Raw genomic sequence first — 21,489 nt, forward strand, 5'->3', positions numbered from 1 at the left:
CACGTGTGGGACGCAGACTCACCAACATAGACTGACCACGGGACCTTACCCGTGCCCTCCCCAACTCAGCCTGACTTGGCCCGTGAGCCTGAGTGACAGGCTGTGCATCAGGAGGGGCCACGAGGCCCAGCCGCCTGGGCGCAGCAGGAGCCAGGCCTGAGCTGAGCTACAGACAGCCATCCTGGGGCTGGCTCCCAGGCTCTGCCCTAACCTGGCCACCCAGCTCACCTCATACTCCAGCTCATCCATACGGTCTGCCTCCTGCGGGCCGCCCTCCATGAACTCCGCTGGGTCATAATACTCATGGCTGATGGCGGGGCTGCCCAGAAGAAGGCAGGGTCAGGCTAGCCATCTGCTTCTCATGCCCTAGTCCCAGTTCCCGGGCTGGCCCATCCCAGCGCACTCAGCATGGAGCCCCGCTCCGGGTATACCCTCAGGGAGAGGTGGCTCGGCACCTCTTCCGTATTCTGGAACCCCCTCCTTCTGAGCTACATGCATCCATGTGAAGAACAGGAATGCTTCTCGAATGGGAGTGTGCGGGAGTCTACTCTCCCTGCCCCATCCTGCCCTGTCCCCCTGCCCAGACTCTACCCCTGCCAGCCAGCAGAGACCAAATTCTCCAAACTGCAGGTGCCCCTCCCGTCCAGCACTGGCCCCACTCATGCAACGCCCCCAGGAGTTATCCAGGCCCCAGAGGACTGCTGGGGAATGGAGGAGGATGCACTCTACCTCCACGGGCAGCCCTCCTTGCCCCAAGGCTAAGCTTGGTTGCTGGTGGCCCTGGGCCTACCTCTCTGCAGAGGAGGGGATCCCGGGACTGCCTCCCTGCAGCACGGGTTTAGACTAGCAGGAATGAGTCAATGCTCACACAGTCATGAGCCACCAGGCCTGGATAAGAAGCCCTTCTTCCGAGCGGGCCAAAGAAAGAAGCCGAAGAGATGGAGGAAATTCAGAGCAGATAGAGGGATGGGACAGACAAGGATGCAAGAAGATTCAAGGGGTGATGCTTGTGAGGCAGAAGACGATGGGGTGGCAGAGGAGAGAGGATGGAGGAGAAGGAGCTGAGGACCTCAACCTTCCAGCAGCAAGGTCCCAGAACGGTCCTCCCTTGGCCCTGGGGTAGATACAACGGGGAGCCTGCATGTCAGCCTCCCCTGGCCCCTTCACCAGCTGGTGTCCAGCCTGAGGCTCGAGGCCAAGAGATTTCTGAGCCCTTGGGTGCCACAGTCAGCTCTGAAGGTCAAGGAGCCTGCTTCCTGCCCGAGAGGGCAGGCCAGTCAGGGTCTCCCTGCCATACCCAGAGCTGCGGTAATGTAGCCTCAGGTAGCGGGGGGACAGCTGCCCCAGGTGGTGTGCCCTCTCTGGAGGCAGGGCCCGGGGCCCTCCTGAGGGCGACTCACAGCTCAGACAGGACATACGGCTCCAGGGTGACCATGGGTGGGGTGGGCGGGCGCAGCTTGCCCAGTGCCATGATGTGCTCAAAGGTGATGTCGGTCTGAGTGCCACTGTCCACCAGCTGTAGGTCTTGGCAGGAGCTGTCCCCCCGGAGGCGGGGGCTGCGTCTCAGCACCTGGATAACCAGGGGCTCCTTGGAGGAGCGCAGGGCCTCCAGGGTTTGCTCCTGAGACAACTTGGAGAGCTCCTTCCCGTTCACCTGTGGCAGAGATAGGCCCCCATGAGAACCCGCCGCCCCGAGCCCCAGTCTACTCAACCAAGGAATCTGCTCTTTAACCTCAGCCCCGCTTCCCCTTGGCGCCCTCATTCCCAGGCAAACCCCACTTCTCAGCCCTGCCCCCACACAGTCTGTCAGGATGGCCAAGGAGCCCCAGTGACTGTGCATGGCGTCTGGGGGCTCTGCCCTTGCCCTAGAACATCCTTCAGCCCTCCTCCAGCAGGAGCCATCCACTCTTCTGTCCTCTTCACTCCAGGACCTGTTTCTCCTTCAGGAAGCACTGAGGCCAGAGCTAGCATCTAGAAGATGGAGGAGAGTCCCCCCTGGCAATGACCGAGCGTCTACTGTGCTCATCTGATATAAAGGCAGGAGGAAGACCTTGACTCCTCTCCTGATGGGAGTCAGTCAACAGGTTCAGGCGGAAAGTTCAGGAAGAGTAAGACAGGAAGGACAGGATCTGTCCTAAAGGCAGCGATGGACACGCTGAAGAGAAAAGGCCACCCTGAGAGCCAACTGGCATCGCAGGGCAGCCTAGGAGAGGTGCCAAGGAAGGGGCCCCTATCAGACCAACACCTTTCTTGGTTTCTTGGGCACCTGATGTGCGTCTCCCCCAAATCCTGACTCCGACAACCCATTCTGCAGATGAGGAAACCGAGGCTCTACAAGACTAACAGAGTGAGTCAAAGTCATGAGCCAGGCTGTGCAGTGGTCAGAGTACTGGGGCAGGGAGGAAGAGGCCATTACAGGCTGGGGGCCAAGGAGAAGGCGAGATTGGAACAGCCTTGAGGGGAGAGCAGGATGATAGCCAGTGGAGGATGGAGGGCCTTCCAGGCAGAGGCCAGTAGAGTTCCAGGGCAGGGCCCCAGGTGGAAGGAGCAAGGCATGCCCTCAAGGCACCTGCGGGCAGAAGGCTGGCCCCAGCCCAGACACTAATTTCTGCAGCAGCATGTGTGCGTTGGGCCTTGGGATGGTCACTTTCAAGCTAGTGAAGCCAGCACCATGCACTATGACCTTGAGGTCTTCCTTGGTGGGGAGGCAAGCAGACTAAGGACAGACCAAACACAGCCAGAATTCAGGGCACGGGTCATAAGGCCAGGGAAGGGGAATCGGGAAGCAGTTTCCAGAGGAGGGGGAATGGCAGGGTCTTCTCCTTCACTCAGCAGCCTGTGGAAGGGCTGTTCTGGGCCTGGGGAGGCCACATACTAGCGGTGACATCCCAAATGGCTACACCCAGCAGGTAAGCACTGAAACAGACCTCCGGGGTTGCTGCTAAGGAAGCCCAGGGCTGGCCACACCCCACCTAGGAAAGAAGGTAGGGAAGGCTTCATGAGCACCACCCCCCCCACCTGGCCTGCATCAGAGGAGGGGGAGGGGCCAGGAAGAGGCTATGAGGCTGGCTAGCAGGCGGAAGCAAAGAAGCCAAGTCCCTGACAGTCAGCATGGAGAGCGCAGGCCCGGGACCCAGTGCCTGCCCAGGGACAGAGCTTCTGCAGGACGAGGGGAGAAGGGCCCCACTTGGGGAGGGCACACGGACACAGGCAGTGGTGGCAAATGAGAGCCCTTTCTGCTTCGCTGAGTTGTCCCAGTCTTCACATTCTCACAGTGCTCCCTCCCTCCCTGGGTGTCTCAGGGGGATGGGGTTCTTCATAGAGATGCCCAATGCAACTGTGAAATCGCATGCTCCCAGCTGCAACATAACAGACTAGCTCCTGGATGTTGTCCCAGGAAGACTGGGCTGTCCTAGGAAACCACAGAGAGTCCTGGGGGACCCCTGGACGGCCAGTGGCTCCTCTGAGCCACGGAACCCAAATAATTACCTTTCTGCTACTTGATTATGTCCTTGTAGATAGTAATTTCAGCTTTTATGTCTCCCCTCTCCCCAAACTTTCCATAGTTGGAAAAGATTTTTTTAAATTAATTTTGTCTAATTATAAAAGAAAGAAAGGTTCATTGTAGAACATTTGAAAAATACAGATAACCATAAGGAAGAAAACAAAAACCACCCACGATCTCAGGGATGTAACTGCTGGGAATGTGTTCATATCTTTCATTCCTAGGCTCTTTTCACTGTCAATCATCTTGCAACACAGGCCCCTGGGGCCGGAGCAGAGCAGCACGTGGGTGAACCATCGTTTTGTGTTGGCTTGGTCCCTACTGTCCATCACTAAAGTGGTTTTCACTTTTGTTTTATTATAGAGAAGGTTGCAAAGAAATTTTTGTTATGTTCTGTTCATATATTCTATGTATATCTTTGTGTAATCTATGGTTATGTTAGAGAAAATTTCTAGAAGTGGAATTATTGGATCAAAGGGTATCAAGGACAGCTTGTCGGCTAAGAAGGTATTCGTTTCCAACTAATGGTTAAGTGTGAAGAATGTGGTCAGCCTGAGACCGACTGTGAGGTTTGGTACAGCCAGAGAGACTGCAGTTATAAAGGCAGGATGGAATAGAGGTTGCGTGGCTGAGTGCACGGGAGAAAGGGCCAGCTGCAGGGGCTATTTGGGAAGGACAGTCTGGGAAAGGCTGTAGACAGAGGAAGTGTGAGGAATGGCCTTGAAGCCCTTAGCAGAGCTGATTGTTAAACTGTCGGGAAAGTTTGCGAGCTAGTGGTTAAACACAGCCATTATCAACCTTTTTTTTTTGTGTGTGTGTGTGTGTGAGGAAGATCAGCCCTGAGCTAACATCCGTGCTAATCCTCCTCTTTTTGCTGAGGAAGACCGGCTCTGAGCTAACATCTACTGCTAATCCTCCTCCTTTTTCCCCCCAAAGCCCCAGTAGATAGTTGTATGTCATAGTTGCACATCCTTCTAGTTGCTGTACGTGGGACACGGCCTCAGCATGGCCGGAGAAGGGGTGCATCGGTGCGCGCCTGGGATCCGAACCCCAGGCCGCCAGTAGCAGAGCACGCACACTCAACCGCTAAGCCACCAGGACGGCCCTCAACATTTCAATTGTATAAACTTATAACTAAATGGATTACATCAAAAACAAAGGCAATAAATACTCCAAGCTCCTGGCTTTCTACTTACTTTACTACACTTTCCGGTTACCTGTGCTCTTAGGGTTACTGATGTCCAGTGTGTCTGGAAGGAGGAGATACCACATAATGGTGCGTAACTGCACATCTCTTCCCAACTCAAAAGTCCAGGGATATCACACTGGCGGCTGTGGTGGGAGTCTTTACACCATGGAAATCGGGAAACGCTCCAAACCAGGGCTTTTTGTTTTTGAACATTTACCAGCTCCCCGCTGCCCCGAAGTCAAAGGCTTCCTTAAGAAGCAGAAGGGCTGAGCTGTTCTAAGGATCTCTGAGGGGGAAAGTCCTGGGGCAGGGTGATAAGTGTGCAGTGGGACACTCAAGTGACACTGAGAAACGCAGGAAATGTCTTTCTCCCTGGAATCTTTACCCAGCAGCAGCGTTGCTATGGAAACTGGGCCCAGGCAGTGGGAGAGGAACGCAGGGTGGGCTGGGAGTCAAGAGGGGGATGGGTGCACGCACAGCCTCAGCACCTCAGATGGGGCCATCAGAGTGATGCCTGTGACAGCCCGGCAGCCTTCCCCTTTGACCCACGCAGTGCTGTGCAGAGGCAGATCTCTGGGTGCAGAGCTTGGACTCCAGGGCCACTTCTGCAGGTAAGCGCCACGGGCTCCTGCAGCCTCCTCTTGCTCCTCTTCAGTCATGGTGGGCCTCAAGAGCTAACGAGGGTGGGTAGGGCAGAGACAGGCCATGACAAGTAAGAAATGAGCCCCTCCCAGATGGGGTGAGGGCTACCAACAAGATGGGGAAATACCGGGCCGTGACAAAGCAGCGTGGGGCCAGGCACACAGTAAGGGTCCAGTGTCCTGCTCGAGCCCTGCCTTCACCCAACCGTCATGAGGTAGAGAAAGACCTTCAGACTGCCTGCTCAACGTCTCCACTCCGGTCTCCACATGACCAGGCCCAGGCAAGCTTCCCCTCAGAGTCCTCTTCAAGCCACATGCAAACGTCTACACACACTGGATGCTCTCCCCATGAAGAAACCCAGGACCCACTGCTGCTCACCACCTCCCCTGCCGCCACTGCTCCAAGCCCTGACAAGCAATTCAAAACGGATCCAAGGCCTAAATGGACACAGCAGAATGGCCTACGTTGGTGGTGAGGGAACAATGTCTCTATGATATTGAGATAGAGAAGCACTCCCTAAGATAAAAAATGGGCAGACAAGAATGGAAAAGATGGGGCCGGCCCCGTGGCACAGCAGTTAAGTGCGCGTGCTCTGCTGCGGCAGCCCGGGGTTCGCAGGTTCGGATCCCAGGCACGCACCGACGCACCGCTTGTCAAGCCATGCTGTGGCAGCATCCCATATAAAGTGGAGGACAATGGGCATGGATGTTAGCCCAGGGCCAGTCTTCCTCAAGCAAAAAGAGGAGGATTGGCAGATGTTAGCTCAGGGCCGATCTTCCTCATAAAAAAAATAAATAAAAAAGAATGGAAAAGATATAAACCATTTGACTAGGTTAAAATGTAAAACTTCTGGACAACAAAAAACACAATAAACCCAGTGAGAAGACAGGCTAAGAAAAGATCCTTACAATGCATAGAACTGACAAGGGATTAATCAGAATATACAAAGAATTCCTACAAAACACTAAGAAAATACAAACAACTTAATAGGAAAACCCTCATTCCTGGAAAAGGGAGCCCAGACTGCCCCATAAGCCCTTGAGAAGATGCCTGTTCAGGACTCTGGGAGGTGAGCAGCATTGTCATAATAGCCAATACCGGAAACAGTCCCAGGGTCCGGCATTGGGAGAATGGATCAGAAGTCATGGCGTGGTCGTACACATGGTTTATGGAGACATACGTGCTTATTAATAGCATAAGGAGTAGAAAACACATCAGAATGACAGACTTGAATCCCTCCGGAGAGGAAAGGGGAGGAATGGGGTCAGGGATCTGCCTTTAATACCTTTGGAAGGGAGAAATGCTGAGGCCAACAAGACCCAACTCTTGCCAAGGTTGGGCGGCAGCGCACATGCAATGCCAAAGTGATGCCTAGTACGTTTCTGGAAGTTCACAGAAAAGATGTCACAATACTCCAACATGGAGGGGCAGCCAGGGGGAGGGAGGCCAGCTGGGCAGCTCTTGCTGTCATCACCCATTAGGAAGTGGAACGGGTGAGACTTCGGGGCACAGAGGTTTCTAGCCTGGGTGGCTGGATACACTGGTGAGAGTGACATTGCTATTATTACTAATGATAGCCACAAGCCAGTAAGAATAGCTATGGTTTACTAATGAGCAACTCTGCCAGGCTCTGTTCTGAGTGCTTTACACAGGTCACTTCTGAGTCCTCTGCATGGCGCTATGAAATAGGCACTACGTGTATCTCCATTTCACAGATGAGGAAACTGAGGCACAGGGAGGTTAAGGAATTCACCCAGGGTCCTTCAGCTGGTGACTGGAGGAGCTGGGACACGCTCACCACAGTCAGATGCCTTCCATTCAGAGTTCAGAGATTCTGCAGAGCAGCAGGAGAGCCCTGAGGACCCACCACATCTCAGGCATCTCAGGCCCGGTCTCAGCAGCATGGGGCTGAGGATGTGTGGGAGGTGGGTACCCATCTAGGGTGGGGAGGCAGAGGGTATGTGAGTGTAGGTGGGTGGGGGTGGGGATAGGGGTGTGGGTGGGGCTTTGGCTGAGGTGTGGGGGTGTGGATAGAATGTGTGATGGGTGGCTTTTGTGGATGAGGTGGGTGTAGGGGTCTGGGCATGGGTGCGGGGTAGGGCTTGGTGGTAGTGGGGGCAGGTCTATAACCCTGTGTTGAACCCTCTTGTCCTTCCAGAGGGTCTTCTTTTCCCCTCCCTCCCCCGCCACCTCACACTAAGCACTAAGTGTCAGCCTGTGTCATTCTCCTCCTAGTACATTATTCATTTGTCAGGGGCTCTGCAGTGCCTTCTTCCCCTCACACCCTCACCTCTGCTGCTCTTTCCTGCCCCCTCACACATCCTTCTTCCCTGGCACCTGCTCATCACTTCCTGCTCCCACTCCTGTCACCTATACCCACTCAAGGCCAGGTGCCCAGGCCCGTCCATCCCCAGCGGAAGAGCCACAGCCACTGCTCAGCAGCCACTTGCTGAGGCCCTACTCAAGCCTCGGTTTTGGAGCATGCTAAGCAAATAAGTGCCTGGCACCAACGGCCCCCTGTTAGAGCAAACACATGGGCAAGGTTTGATGGCCACGTGACCTGACTTTCATGAAGCTCTGGAGGCTGAATGCAGGCCTTGCCATATACATTCACACCACACCTCATTTTCCGACCTGAGAGGGCCCGACTGAGGTCAAAGGCTCAGGATGGGTGTGGGAAGGCCCAGGCCAGGACAGAGAACGGACAGCATGTCCTCAGCGCAGAGGGGAAGCCAGGCCCCGAGGGGCCCCACCCAGCCTTCCTGAAGCTTCCCCGGGAGAAGGTGGCCCTCAGCTCTGCTTCCATGTCTGTCTCCCCACCAGGCCTGGGTGCCCGAGGGCAGGGGCCTAGCTACTTTTTTTTTTGGTGAGGAAGACTGGCCTTGAGCTAACATCTATGCCAATCTTCCTCTATTTTGTATGGGGGTCGCCGCAACAGCATGGCTTGATGAGCAATGTGTAGGTCCACGCCCAGGATCCAAACCCACGAACCCCAGGCCAATGAAGTGGAAGATGCTAACTTAACCACTATGTCACTTGGCTGGCCCAAATTTGTTCATTTTGATCAAATCTTTGCTATTACTTAGTAATCTTCTCATTTGTTTCTCTCTCTCTTTTTTTTTTTTTTTGGTGAGGAAGATTGGCCCTGAGCTAACATCCGTGCCCATCCTCCTCTATTTTGTATGTGGGATGCTGCCACAGCATGGCTTGATGAGCAGTGCATAGGTCCGTGCACGGGATTCAAACCTGCAAACCCCAGGCCACTGAAGCAGAGCACGTGAACTTAACCACTATGCCACTGGGCCAGCCTAGCTACTTCTTTTATCCAGGATCCCAGCTAGGATCAGGTTCTGTGTGGACACAAGGCTATCAGCTTCAGCCACAGCCCCTCTGGTTCGGGGAGAGCAGTACTTGCTGGTGGATCCCGATGTCAGAAAACTCTCACTATGAGGTGTTGCCTCCATCAAGTGCAAACCTCTCTCCTTTACAACAATCCAGAAAAAATCCACTTTATCTTCCAATACTTCACACCCTGAAGCCCACCTGAATGTCTCACATCCCCCCTCATCCCAGTTCCCGACAGCTCTCATCTTCTCTAGTGCTCCTTGGCAGGCTGTGGGGCCTTGCTGACATGCACCAGGCTTTAATATTTGCCTTAGCTAGAAACTACCTTTTGGCAGCCAATCCTGTTGGTCTCATAGTGTGCTTGCAGGCAAGCAATCCCTAAAGCGCTGCTTTGCCTGAGACTCCATGCTCTCTACTGGGGGACCTCTCACACAGATCCACAGGGATCCGTTTCCTGCTATGGGGATGGGCCCAAGTGGGTGGACCTGTGGACCACAGCTCCAACCCAATCCCGGCGGAGCTGGAAGTCACTCCACTTCCACCACAGGCTCTGCAGAAAGGTGCCCTTGCCCTGCCGGGGAGAGGGGACATGAGCCTTAGAGGTGCCCCTTGGCCCAAATGTGGCCCAGGTGGCCCTCACACTGCTTGTGGATGGCCAGGTTCCCATTTACACACCAAGAAAGGGCTCACTGCCCTGGATCCCTGGGCCCTGGAAGCGGCTGAACGCCCAGTCTCCACAGGTCCCAAGAGCAGTGGCCACCTCCAGACCCCATGACAATGAGTGTCCCTCATCCTGGCTGACCCCATCATCCGATCACACACTCTCAGTCTGATTCCTACTCAGAGTGTAAAATGGTAAACTTTCTGGAGGAATTCATCAATAACAATAAAGAACTTTGAAAATGTTCCATCATACCCTTTGATTCAGTAAATTTGCTCTAAGTAATAGATCCTAAAATAATAGCAATAGATATTACATGAATTACAAGGATGTTCAGAACAGCATTATTTTTTTATTGTGGTAAAATACACCTAACATAAAATTTACCATTTAAAGTGTACAATTGGGCTGGCCCAATGGCGTAATGGTTAAGTCCACGCACTCCACTTTGGCGGCCCGGGGTGCACAGGTTCAGATCCTGGGCACCGACCTACGTATTGCTTATCAAGCCATGCTGTGGTGGTGTCCCATATAAAGTAGAGGAAGATGGGCATGGATGTTAGCCCAGGGCCAATCTTCTTCAGCAAAAAGAGGAGGATTGGCAACAGATGTTAGCTCAGGGCCAATCTTCCTCACAAAATAAATAAATAAATAATAAAAAAATAAAGTCTACAATTAATTCAGTGGCATTTAGCGCATTCCCGTTGTTGTGCAATCATCACCCCTACCTACTTCCAGGACATTTTTATCCCCTCAAAAGGAGACCCCCCCTACCCATTCTCTCCACAATTACCCAGCCCCCAGCCCCCAGCCCCTGGCACCCGACCAATCTCCTTTCTGTCTATCTGGACATTTCATAAGAATAGAACCCTACAGTATGTGGTCTGTGTCTGACATCTTTCCTTAGCATGTTTTCTAGGTTTATCCATATTGCAGCAAGCGGTAGTACTTCGTTTCTTTTATGGCTAAGCAATATTCCACTGTATTCCATAACACTCCATTGTGTGCACAGACCACATTTTGTTTATGCATTCATAATCAACAGACATTTCATTGTTTCCACCTGTTGGCTGTTGTGAATCATGCTGCTATGAACATTCATGTATAAGTTTTTGTTTGAGTCTCTGTTTTCAAATCTTTTGGGGGTGGACCTAGGAGTGGAATTGCTGGGCCATATGGTCCTTCTATATATATATTTTTTTTTTAAGATTTTATTTACTTATTTATTTTCCCCCCAAAGCCCCAGTAGATAGTTGCATGTCACAGCTGCACATCCTTCCAGTTGCTGTTTGTGGGACATGGCCCCAGCATGGCCAGAGAAGCAGTGCGTCGGTGCGCGCCCGGGACACGAACCCAGGCCGCCAGCAGCGGAGCGCGCGCACCCAACGGCTAAGCCACGGTGCCGGCCCTGGTCCTTCTATATTTAACTTACTAAGGTACCAGATTATTTTTTTTCTTTTCCTGAAGAAGATTTGCCCTGAGCTAACATCTGTTGCCAATCTTCCTGTTTTTGTTATGTGAGCCGGCGCCACAGCATGACCACTGACAGACGCGTGGCGTAGGTCCGTGCCTGGGAATCAAACCAGGGCCACTGAAGCCGAGTGTGCCAAACTTAACCACTAGGCCAGAGGGGCTGGCCCACCAGATTATTTTCAATGCCAAAAACTTGACAACAATCTTAAGCAGAAGTGTCTACCTCACTGAAGTGTACAGCTGCCCTACCACAGAGTCTTCCAATAACAAGCCTGTTTCTCAAAAAAGATATAAAACGACACGTGAACTATGATAATTACCATATAAAATATGTTTATGGAAAAAGGCTGGGAAAGAATTTACATTATGTGAGGGAAACGGAAACCTGAGATCTTTTTTTCTGTTTTCCAAACTTTATATAACAATGGCTATATTGTCTTTTGAAAAAATAAACGTTACATGGGGCTGGCCCGGTGACTTAGTGGTTAAGTGTGCATGTTCCGCTGCTGGCGGCCCGGGTTCGGAGCCCGGGCGCGCACCGACGCACCGCTTCCCCAGCCATGCTGAGGCCGCGTCCCACATACAGCAACTAGAAGGATGTGCAGCTATGACATACAACTATCTACTGGGGCTTTGGGGGAAAAAAATAAATAAATAAATAAAATTATAAAAAAAAATAATAAAATAAAAAAAATAAACGTTACAAACTTTAAAAAAAAATAACATCGCTGGAAAATTCTCCTGATAAAATATTAAGCAAAAAAGACCTGCTTAGATCAGTGGGACCCCCATTCTGGGCGTGTGGATCTCGGCGAGTGGGAGGCAGATGGATGGGGGCGGGGTGCAGAGAGGGAGGGATGCGCCAGCGGGGAGGGCGCCCAGGGCTCCTGGGGCTTTTACAACTATGGGGCATGGATGCATATGTCATATACATTCATTGGTGTGTGCGTATGGATCAAATATTACACAATGCTTCCTTTAAAGACTGGAAGGACATGCATGAAAACAGAAAAATGTTATTAGCAGCGGTTATCTCTAGGACAGAGTATTTCTAGGTGCTGTAAGCATTTTCTCCAATGAACATCACTCTTTTTTTTTTTTTGTTAGCCTTGAGCTAACATCCATGCCAATCCTCTTTTTTTTTTTTTTTTGCTGAGGAAGACTGGCCCTGGCTAAGATCTATTGCCAATCCTCCATTTTTTTTTCCCTTTTTTCTCCCCAAAGCCCCAGTAGATAGCTGCATGTCATAGTTGCACATCCTTCTAGTTGCTGTATGTGGGACGCAGCCTCAGCATGGCCTGACAAGCGGTGCATCGGTGTGCGCCCGGGATCCGAACCTGGGCCGCCAGTAGCGGAGCGCGCGCACTTAATCGCTAAGCCAGGGGGCCAGCCTTGAACATCACTCTTCTAATCAGAGAGAAGACACAAAAGCAATCCAGCCTGTGTTCCATTCTGAGTTTTTCTCAGTTTCCCTGAGGCCCCAGGCTCCGTGGCAGCTGGCTGGTTGGTGCTCCCAGCTCCTGGGCAGCCCAGGTAGGACTGCAGCCTCTGAGCACAGGTCCCTGGGAGCCGATCCCAGGAAAGCAGTGGCAATGTCACATCAGACTTCACATCCAGACTTGCTCTGAGGAGGCTCAGGAGGCGCCACTTTCTCCCCCCACTGCCTTCAACCTCCTGCCCAGGTGTCCTGAAAAAGGAAGAGGCGGCTCCCAGAAGCCTGGAGGCCCAGAAGGAGTGAAAGAGGCCCCAGGGGACCCTTGGGCTGTGGGCTCCAGGTGGAGGAAGGGCATTCCCCTCAGGACCTCTGGACTGGAAGTGATGGGTGGGTGTATCACAGCCAACCACCCCCTAGGAGAGGTGGCCAAGAGGGCCCCACACCCACCCCAGGGAGCACTGGGAAGCTGGTTCTGGAGGGCTGGAGAGGGCCTGGCCATGGGGCTGGCCAGTTAGCCTCAGGGCCTCAGGCCCCAGGGCAGCACTGAGCTGACACCCTCCCACCCCCATCCCCCCATCCTAACCCCACTGGCTTCCTCTAGGATTGCATTTGCAAGAAGTGTTCTGCAGGTGGCCAGAGTGTGGGCCCCCATCTCCCCCAGCCCAGTGCCTGAGCAGAAGAAGAAAAGAGGCCCCCAGGTAGGGGGACACACCAGCCAATGATGGTGGAGGCAGAGCTGGCAGGCCCCCAGCTCTGCCTTCAAAGGGAGCCCATGCCCAGTCGGCACCCCAATGCCCACCCCAGCCCCTCAACCTAAGCCAGGCTCCTGGGGTGTGACCCTCCCACCAGCACTGCGGCTGGCCAGGATGGCAGGGGGCGGGGGGGCAAGACACAGCTGGGGCAGGGACCTAGCTCAACCCAAGCTCAAAAGGAGGATTGGGAGGGAGTTGTGGTGGGCGTGGGAAAACCTTTCTAACAATCAAGGATGTTGGGGGTGAGCAAGGAAGCTGAGGGGCCCCCACAGGTGGGGCGTCAGAGGCTACTGCACCAAGGCCAGGGAGTCTAGGTGCCTGGGCCACTGCCAGCTGCTCCTGCACTCTCAGGGTGGCCCTGGGGGACGCCTGCTCTCTCATACCCAGGGGGCTGAGAACAAGGGATTCCTGGGACAAGCCCATACTGTGCTCTCTCCAATCGGCTTCTCCAGGGAGCAGAGGAGGGATAGCAGAGCATGAGGCCAGGGAAGAAGGGGAGGGAGGCACCCTGTCTCCCTTTAGGAAGCTGAGAGGCAGAGTGCTTCCAGCTGTGGGAGCCAGCACACACCCCACTCCCCCCAAGGGCCCGAGTTAGAAGGCGGGAGGGAAGGGACAAAGCCGCATTTCAGAAGAGTGGTGGTGGAGAGCCCAGGAGGTGAGGCCAGCACGTGGGCTATGGGTGTACAAGTGACCCTTCGAGTCCCTGGTCAGCTGGGAACCATCGGAAGGAAGAGGGCACGTGTCCCTGTGTCCCTGAACGTGGAAGCCCCACTGCCCTCTCAGAGCCAATGCTCATCTGACCAAAGCAGAACTAGGAGGGAGAGCTGTGGACAATACAGAGATGATCCTGGGCAAGAAATGCACAAATAAGGCCATTTCAGATTGCATTCGGAGCACTGAGTTCCATGGTGGAAAATGCCCAGGTGGGGGCTGCTTTAGATCCAGTGCGCAGGGACAAGCTCTCTAGGGATACTTGAACTGAGACTTGAATGATGACAAGGAGCCAGCCATGCTAGGGACTGCAAAGAACATTCCCTCCATTCCCTAGGATGGAATGAATTGGTGCTCACTGGAGAATAATGTGCACAGGGGAGGCCAGCCATCACCCTGGCCTCTATGAGGAGAATGGACATAGGGGACAGAGTGGAGGCAGGGGACAGACCAGCAGGCAACTGCAGTGGCCCAGGCCAGAGATGATGGTGGCTTGGCTCAGAGGGTGGCATTGGAGATGGGGGCTGCCAGGACCTGCTGGGCTAGGGACAAGGGACAGGGAGGGAGGAGGGACACCTAACAAGCACAAGAGAAGATGGCAGACAGACATCACTAGCCATCAGGGAAACGCAAATCAAAACCACCATGAGATACCACCTCATACCCACTAGGATGGCTGGAGTCAGAAACCGGAAAAGGCGTGTTGCTGAGGATGCGGAGAGACTGAACTCTCCATACATGCTTGTGGGAATGTAAAATGGGGCAGTGGATGTGGAAAACAGTCTAGATGTGGGGTGCCATGTGACCCAGCAATTCCACAAAAACTGGAAACAGGCATCCAAACACAAACTCATACGCAGATGTTCACCACAGCGCTATTCACAATTGCCTGAATTTGGAAGCAACCTAAGTGTCCACCAACAGATGGATCAACATGACATGGTACCATCCCACAGTGGATTCTTCAACCATATATAAAGGAATGAAGTCCTGACACATGCTACAACATGGATAGAAACAGTCCAGCCAAGTGCAAGAAGGCAGGCACAAAAGGCCACATACTATATGATTCCAGAACAGGCAAATCCACAGGGACATAAAGCAGATTAGTGGTTGTCCCAGGCTGAGGAAGGGAGAACCGGGAGTGCCTGCTTAATGGGTATGGCGTTCCCTTCTGGGGTGATGAACATGTTCTGGAACTAGATAGTGGTGCTGGTTGCACAACACTGTGAATGTGCTGTCACTAATGGTAAATTTTATGTCATATATATTTTCCCACAATAAAAATAAAACTGCTGCCCAGATGCAGAGAGACCATGGGTGACCTTACAGAAGTGAGGCCCACTGAGGAGGACAGAGGGGTTGGGGAGGGCAGGAAATGGGCATGTTTTATTCAATGCAAATTTTTATCTCAGATTTGAAGTTTCTGAGACCTGCAGACATCCCCAGTGCCCTACTCCACCTACATGTGTCCCAAAGACAAGGCACCAGACAAGCGTCATGTGGCCATTGTTATTGACTTCAATTAGGGATTGTTCTAGATTTAAAATCACGAGACGGAGGAGATCACCTGGAGACAGAGTGCAGACCAGAGACACTGAGGGTTGGGGAGAGACCCAGAGCTGGCAGTCAGCCAGAGAGGAGAGTGCTTGGAGGAGAGGGAGGGAGGGTGCAGAATGGCCCTCTGGATTTGTTTACAGGTGGGTGGTTGGGGAGGCGGACACCCAAATGGCTGTGCTGGGTGTGAAGCTCAGCCTATGTAGACACAGCCTTTGGGAGCTTTTGCAGAGAATGGGGTGGGAGCGGTTGGGAACAGTGGCTTTGGGGCTGTGGGAGAGCCCTGCGTTTGGGTTTCTCCAGGAGAGACACTTGAGTGCGTGGGAATGCTGATGTGATAGATTCAGAAGAGGAAAAAATTCATATGCCAAAGAAAGTGAGGGAAAATGTAGGCACCAAGCCCTTGAGAAGGCATGGGAGAATTGGGGGGAGGGGAGGGGATCACGGGGCAGGGTGGTGGGGGACGCAGGTGAGGGGGGGGCTGCAAGAGAAGGGACACAGTAGCAGGTAGCAGGTGAAGGAGACACCGGGGCTGACGAGGAGGTCATGGGGGCAATGAGGGAACACACGGGGACACAGGGGCAGGCGAGAGTAACGCTGGAAGCTCAGCGAGCAGTTGCAACTGGGCAGGAGCTAGGGCCGGCACTGGGGAAGGCAGAGGGCGGCGTGGGGGCGGGGGGCGGCCTGCAGCGATGCTTCATTGCTACAACGGCAGTGGAAGGCGGGGCCCCAGGCATGCTCGGTGCCCCCGCCCCTCTCCGGGCAGGAGCTGCAGACAAAGAGCGCGTGGAGGCGGCGGCTGGCAGCCCGCAGCCTGCCTCCTGCGCTTGTCCCTGCGCTGGCAGCCCTGGCAGCCCGGGAGGCATTGGCCATACTTCCTCAATGCTCTGATAGGGAATCCCCGGGCAGACGAGGAGGAGGGAGGGGGAGACTGAGAAAAGAGCCCTGGCCTGGGTGACTAGGGGTCCCCTGAGCCTGGGGAAGGACCCTTTCACTCATGGTAAGGCGAGGGGGAGGGGGTTAACTACATAATTTCTAGGGGTGCCCATGACTGCTACACGAGGACTCTTCTAACCTCACTCTGCTGAGGAGGAAACTGAGGCTAGGAGAGAACAGAAACTGCAAGTTACCCTCTGCCTTGGCCCCTGGGTTCTGATCTACTGGCTGGCCCTCAGCTTTGCTGTCAGGAATTGTCCAGGGGTCACCTTGGATGCAGCTGTGTCTCTGGCTTCTGGAGCCCAGACAAGTGTTATGGGGACCTCCAAATGGATGGAGCATGGGCGAGGAAAAAAGAAGCCCAGAGAAGGACAGCCTGAGCCAAGAGCAGGCTTTCTGCACTCCTGCCTTTTCAATGGTGCAGCAGAAGTCCTCATTCATGGTTTCCCAACTCTGGATTTTGACAATTATCAATCCACAGGAGCATCTGACGGTGGACCTCTGCACTCCCTTCAGCCACATCTCCCCAGAGTGCACATTCTGCCCCACATGCTCTCTCCTTTCCACACACACACACACACACTCTGGAAAGCAGGATGCTGACCCCAATGCTCCCATTTCCGGGGAAACCACACCCTTAACATGCTCCTGGACTTAGCACTGATCTACCCGTCACTTCCGCAGCTCTCCAACTGCACCACCGATGCTCTTATAGCCTTCTGGTTTGTTTGGTTTTTTTTGGATCCAGGATCCAGTAAGGACCACACACACTATATTTAATTGTTATGTCTCTAGTTTCCTTTAATCTAGAACAATCTATCCACTTTTTTCTTTTTTACTCTCATGACATTGACCTCTTGGAAAAGTCCAGGGCAGCTGCCTTGTAGAATGTTCCAGAGTCTGGATTTGCCCTTGTTAGACTCAGCTTAAGCGTTCTGATGAGCGTGTCGCCCAGCGGATGCTTTGTCCATCAGAAGGCACTGGCGGTCAGGCTGTCCCACTGTGGGGGAGGCTCGGTTTGGTTTGATCATGTGGTCAAGGTGGTGGCTGCCAGGTCTCCCTGTTGCAAAGTTGCATGTTCCCTTCCTAATGCACAAGTAATCTGGGGTAATACCTTGAGACCCTGTGCATATCCTGTGCCCAACAACCTTTATTTACTGGTTTCACCATCCAAGGATGAGCCTGGCCAGAAGGAATTGCTTGGTGGCTGCAAAGTGCGTTAATGCATAAGGGATTTATTTGTAGCAGGGACACAGCAGTACACTCCATCAACATGTGACTGGCCCAGTGAACGGTGTGTCCCCACAGTCGAGGCTGCCTGGACAAGCCATACCATCCACCCCGATAACTCTGCGCCCGCCCTTTCTGCCCAGGGGCAGGAGTGGGAGAAGGAAGCACAGGAGGCCTTCATCTCAAAGGCCTTGTTAGTAGTTCGGGGGTGGTATGTGTGTCAGGGTTCCCACGTGAGCTGCCTGTATGTTGGAGGCTTGGTTAGCTACATGTGGCATGGAAGAACAAATTACGTCCCTTGGGGCCCCACTTGGACAATGACTTATCCCAAGTTCCTACCTGAGGTCCTCGCTACTCAGTGTGGTCTGCAGACCAGCAGCATGGACATGGCCTGGGATCTTGTGAGAAAAGCAGAATCCTAGGCCCTACCCTGGACCTGCTCAATCAGATCCTGCATTTTAACAAGGGCCTCAGGGTGGAGTCACGTTGGCCCAGTGTGCCCCCTCGAGGAACCAGAGAGAACTTGCATACACCTGAAGAGGGTTCAGACACCAGGCAAGTGCTTCAAGGGTCTCTTCTTCCTCCCTCCCCACTCCTCCCTCCCCTAAGCTGCTGAGCAGGTGGGTAATGCCCACCTAGGGTCTCCTGAAATCTGATCCATCTACCCACGGGAGAGGAAGCCTCTCCAGCACCTCCCAGCCCTGCACAGAGAGGGCGGCTGGGAAGGAGGGATGCCCCTCCCTGCCCCTGTGAAAAAGCAAGGCAATTCCTGAGGTCCTCATCAAGATCTAGGTGCAGGTGTATGCTGACAGCTTCCTGGGCACCCTGGACGGCAACTGAAAACATCCTCCCACCCACCCAGCTCTGGGCTAAGCTGGCTGTCCCAAGGGCATGACCCTGGTCTAGCAGTAATCAAAAATGATATTCTTTATGGAGTTCTTTTTGTTTCCGCTGCTCAAAGTAAGCACGAGGAAGAGGCAGATTGCCCTACAAAGAGGGAAGATGCCTTGTCCCAAACTTTCCTCCTTTGGCTCGTCTCATGCACAGAAGGACATGAATGTGCCTCCACTTTGGTACCTGTCCATCTCCTAACTAATCTTATCTGTGACACCTCTTCACAACCCAGGGCTCCTCTTGCTGTGTTTTTTCTCCCCTCCCTTTCATATTAGGGAAACCCTCAGAATAACATGGGACATTCTTCTGTCACTGGACATTAACTGTGACATGTCCATGAGTAAGGCCTTCTCCATCCAATTTCCACGCCTTAACAACCGACCAAATGGCCTGATGGCAGCAACTTCACCCCCCACTCAAATGAGATCCCAAGAGACCCACGGCCCCCTGCCATGGCAATGACCCTGGAAGGCAGGCACTCTCTATTCCATTTTAGCAGGTGAGGAAATAGAGGCGCTGAGCCCAGGAGCCATTCAGTATCACCACAGCACACTGTCTTCCCCGGTAAGGACCCTGAAGTGGAAGAAGAAAAGGCCCACCCACCCCTACTAGCACCTGTGCTGAGCTAAGCGCCCTCACGTGCTTTTTTCCTTTGGTATGTGTGGACATGTATTTGTTTTTAATAGGTGTAATTGCCATATGATCAACTGCACATAATTCAGAGCATACAGTCTGAAAAGTTCTGATACAGCAGATACATACACCTGTGAAACCACCACCACACCATTTCCATCATCCTCAAAAGTGTCCTCATGCCCTTTTGTCATCCCTCCCTTCCACTCATCCCTGCACGCTGATCTGCTTTCTATCACTATAGATTACTTTGCATTTTCTAGAATTTTCTATCCATGGCTCAGATAGTCCTTGGAACTGAGGTAGGGAAGAGCATTTTAAAATCTTGGGACAATGGTAAAGCGTGGTGACCCTGTGCAGATGCTGGCTACTGGAATTCAGTGCCCCATCCATGTACTCCACAGTGATTTCCAGAGGGCCTACTTCGTGCCGGCCCTGTGCTCAGTGCTGGGGGGTTAGGGGGCAGCAATGCACAATAACGGAGCCAAACCCCTGCTCACAGGAAGCCCCCCCCTCAAGCGGGAGGGAGGATGTCGGCCGAGGAGAGCTGCCATGGAGGATGGAGGATGGAGGAAGACATCATGGGGAGAGGGGACGGACATGGACAGCACAGTCGGCCCTTCTCTCCCCCACTGGCCCTTCTCTCCCCCACCGTTACCTATTCGGTCATGGTCAGTCTCCCCCATTAAAACACGGCCCCGGGGGAGGGGCGAGGGGGTCTGTGGTGCTCCAAGCTGGATCTCCAGCACACAGGATGGTAACTGGGCACAGTCGGGGATCAGCAAGTAGGTGCTGGGGAAAGAATACGGGGGGTGCGGGGGAGTGGGCTGCTGTGCAGGGGGGCTAGAAGGACTGAAGAGGTGGCCTTTGGCCTCTCCTGATGTGGACAGAAAAGACAGGCTTTCCTGACTCACTCATCTTCGAAGCTGAAAGAAGAGCAGAGGTCTGGCTGGGCCCCATAGGGAATGGTTGGAGTGGGCTGGCCACAGGGCAGTTTTCTTTGTCACATAGGCCTCCTATATGTCAGGCCTGCCAGAAAGCAGGTGATGGTGTCAGAGAGGGGGTACCACGATCAGGAAGACTGGGGTGGCAGGGGAAAGACGAAGAGACAAAAAGACAAGCTCAACAGAGGGGGGCATGATTAGATTTGAAACAAGGGGGTCAGAGTGTTGGAGCGAAGGACACAGGCCCAGCAAGCAACAGCACCAGGAAATGCATTTTGTGCCTCCACGCTAGGTGAGGCCGCTTCCTCCCTTTCCCAACCCTTGTAACCTGAATCCTTCCTCTTCCTAACCCGACATGAATGACCCCCCTCCCTCCTACTCAGGGTCGTTTCCAGATTTTTCAAGCTGGTCCTCCATGCCCCCAGTGCCCATGCTTGGTTAAGGATCCTCGGAGGACATGACTGTGATAATAGAAATGGAGCTGCATTTAAGGCGCCTGTGAGGGCCGGCCCCGTGGCTTAGCCATTAAGTGCGCACGCTCCGCTGCTGGCGGCCTGGGTTCGGATCCCGGGCGCGCACCAACGCACCACTTCTCTGGCCATGCTGAGGCCACGTCCCACATACAACAACTAGAAGGATGTGCAGCTATGACATACAACTATCTACTGGGGCTTTGGGGGGAAAAATAAAGAAATAAATAAAATTAAGGCGCCTGTGATAGGCCACATCAGTAGAATAAGGGGCCAAAAACCACAGGCTCCTCTCAGTAGCCACAGGAGAAGCATTTGACAAAATCTAACACCCTTCGTGATAAAAACACTCCAACTAGGAATAGAATGGAACTTCCTCAACCTGATAAACAGCATCTGTGAAAAATACACAGCTAACATCATACTCAATAGTGAAGATCATCAGATGCTTTCCCCTCTTAGATGAGGAACAAGGCAAGGATGCCACTCTTGCCACTTCTATTCAACATTGTCCTGGAGGTGCTAGCCAGAGCACTTAGGCAAGAAAAAGAAATAAAAGGCATCCAGTTTGGAAAGGAAGTAAAACCAGATTGGAAAGGAAGTAAAACTATCTCTATTTGCCCATGACATGATCCTATATAAAGACAATCCTGAAGAATTCACTAAAAAACTATTAGAGCTAACAAATGAGTTTAGTAAGGTTGCAGGATACAGGATCAATATACAAAAAGCAATTATATTTCTATACAGTGGCAATGAGAAAGATGAAAAGGATTAAGAAAACAATTCCACTTACCATAGCACCATAAAGAATAAAATACTCAGGAATAAATTTAACAAAAGTGCAAAACATCTTTGAAAGAAATTGAAGACCCAAATGGAAAGACACCCCATGTTCATGGTTAATATTCCCCCAAACTGATCTACAGGTTAAATGCAATTCCCACAAAATCACAGCAGGCTTCTTTTCAGAAATTGACAAGCTGATCCTAAAACTGATGTGGAAACTCAAGGGACCCAGAAGAGCCAACACTCTTGAGGAGTACAAAGTTGGAAGACTCAAACCAGCTGATTTCAAAATTTACTTAACAAAGCTATGGTAAAACCACTGT

The 21,489-nt window shown here is 52.9% G+C and overlaps 1 protein-coding gene across 2 annotated transcripts in view; it reads right to left on the reverse strand.

Annotated features, from left to right (window-relative positions):
- The window catches only part of PDZD4 (PDZ domain containing 4), a 31,113-nt gene that overhangs the window by 4,463 nt on the left and 5,161 nt on the right, over positions 1-21,489 (reverse strand). The window contains exons 2-3 of one of the 2 annotated variants that reach the window (XM_058534964.1): positions 1,401-1,654; positions 229-319 (exon numbers count right to left, since the gene is read on the reverse strand). In XM_058534964.1, coding sequence (XP_058390947.1) covers positions 229-319; positions 1,401-1,654 — 345 coding nt within the window. The remainder of the gene's footprint in view (positions 1-228; positions 320-1,400; positions 1,655-21,489) is intronic. The other variant, XM_058534965.1, reaches the window with a different exon arrangement.

This window comes from Diceros bicornis, chromosome X, assembly GCF_020826845.1.
Source record: "Diceros bicornis minor isolate mBicDic1 chromosome X, mDicBic1.mat.cur, whole genome shotgun sequence".
In the NCBI taxonomy this organism is placed as follows: Eukaryota; Metazoa; Chordata; class Mammalia; order Perissodactyla; family Rhinocerotidae; genus Diceros; species Diceros bicornis.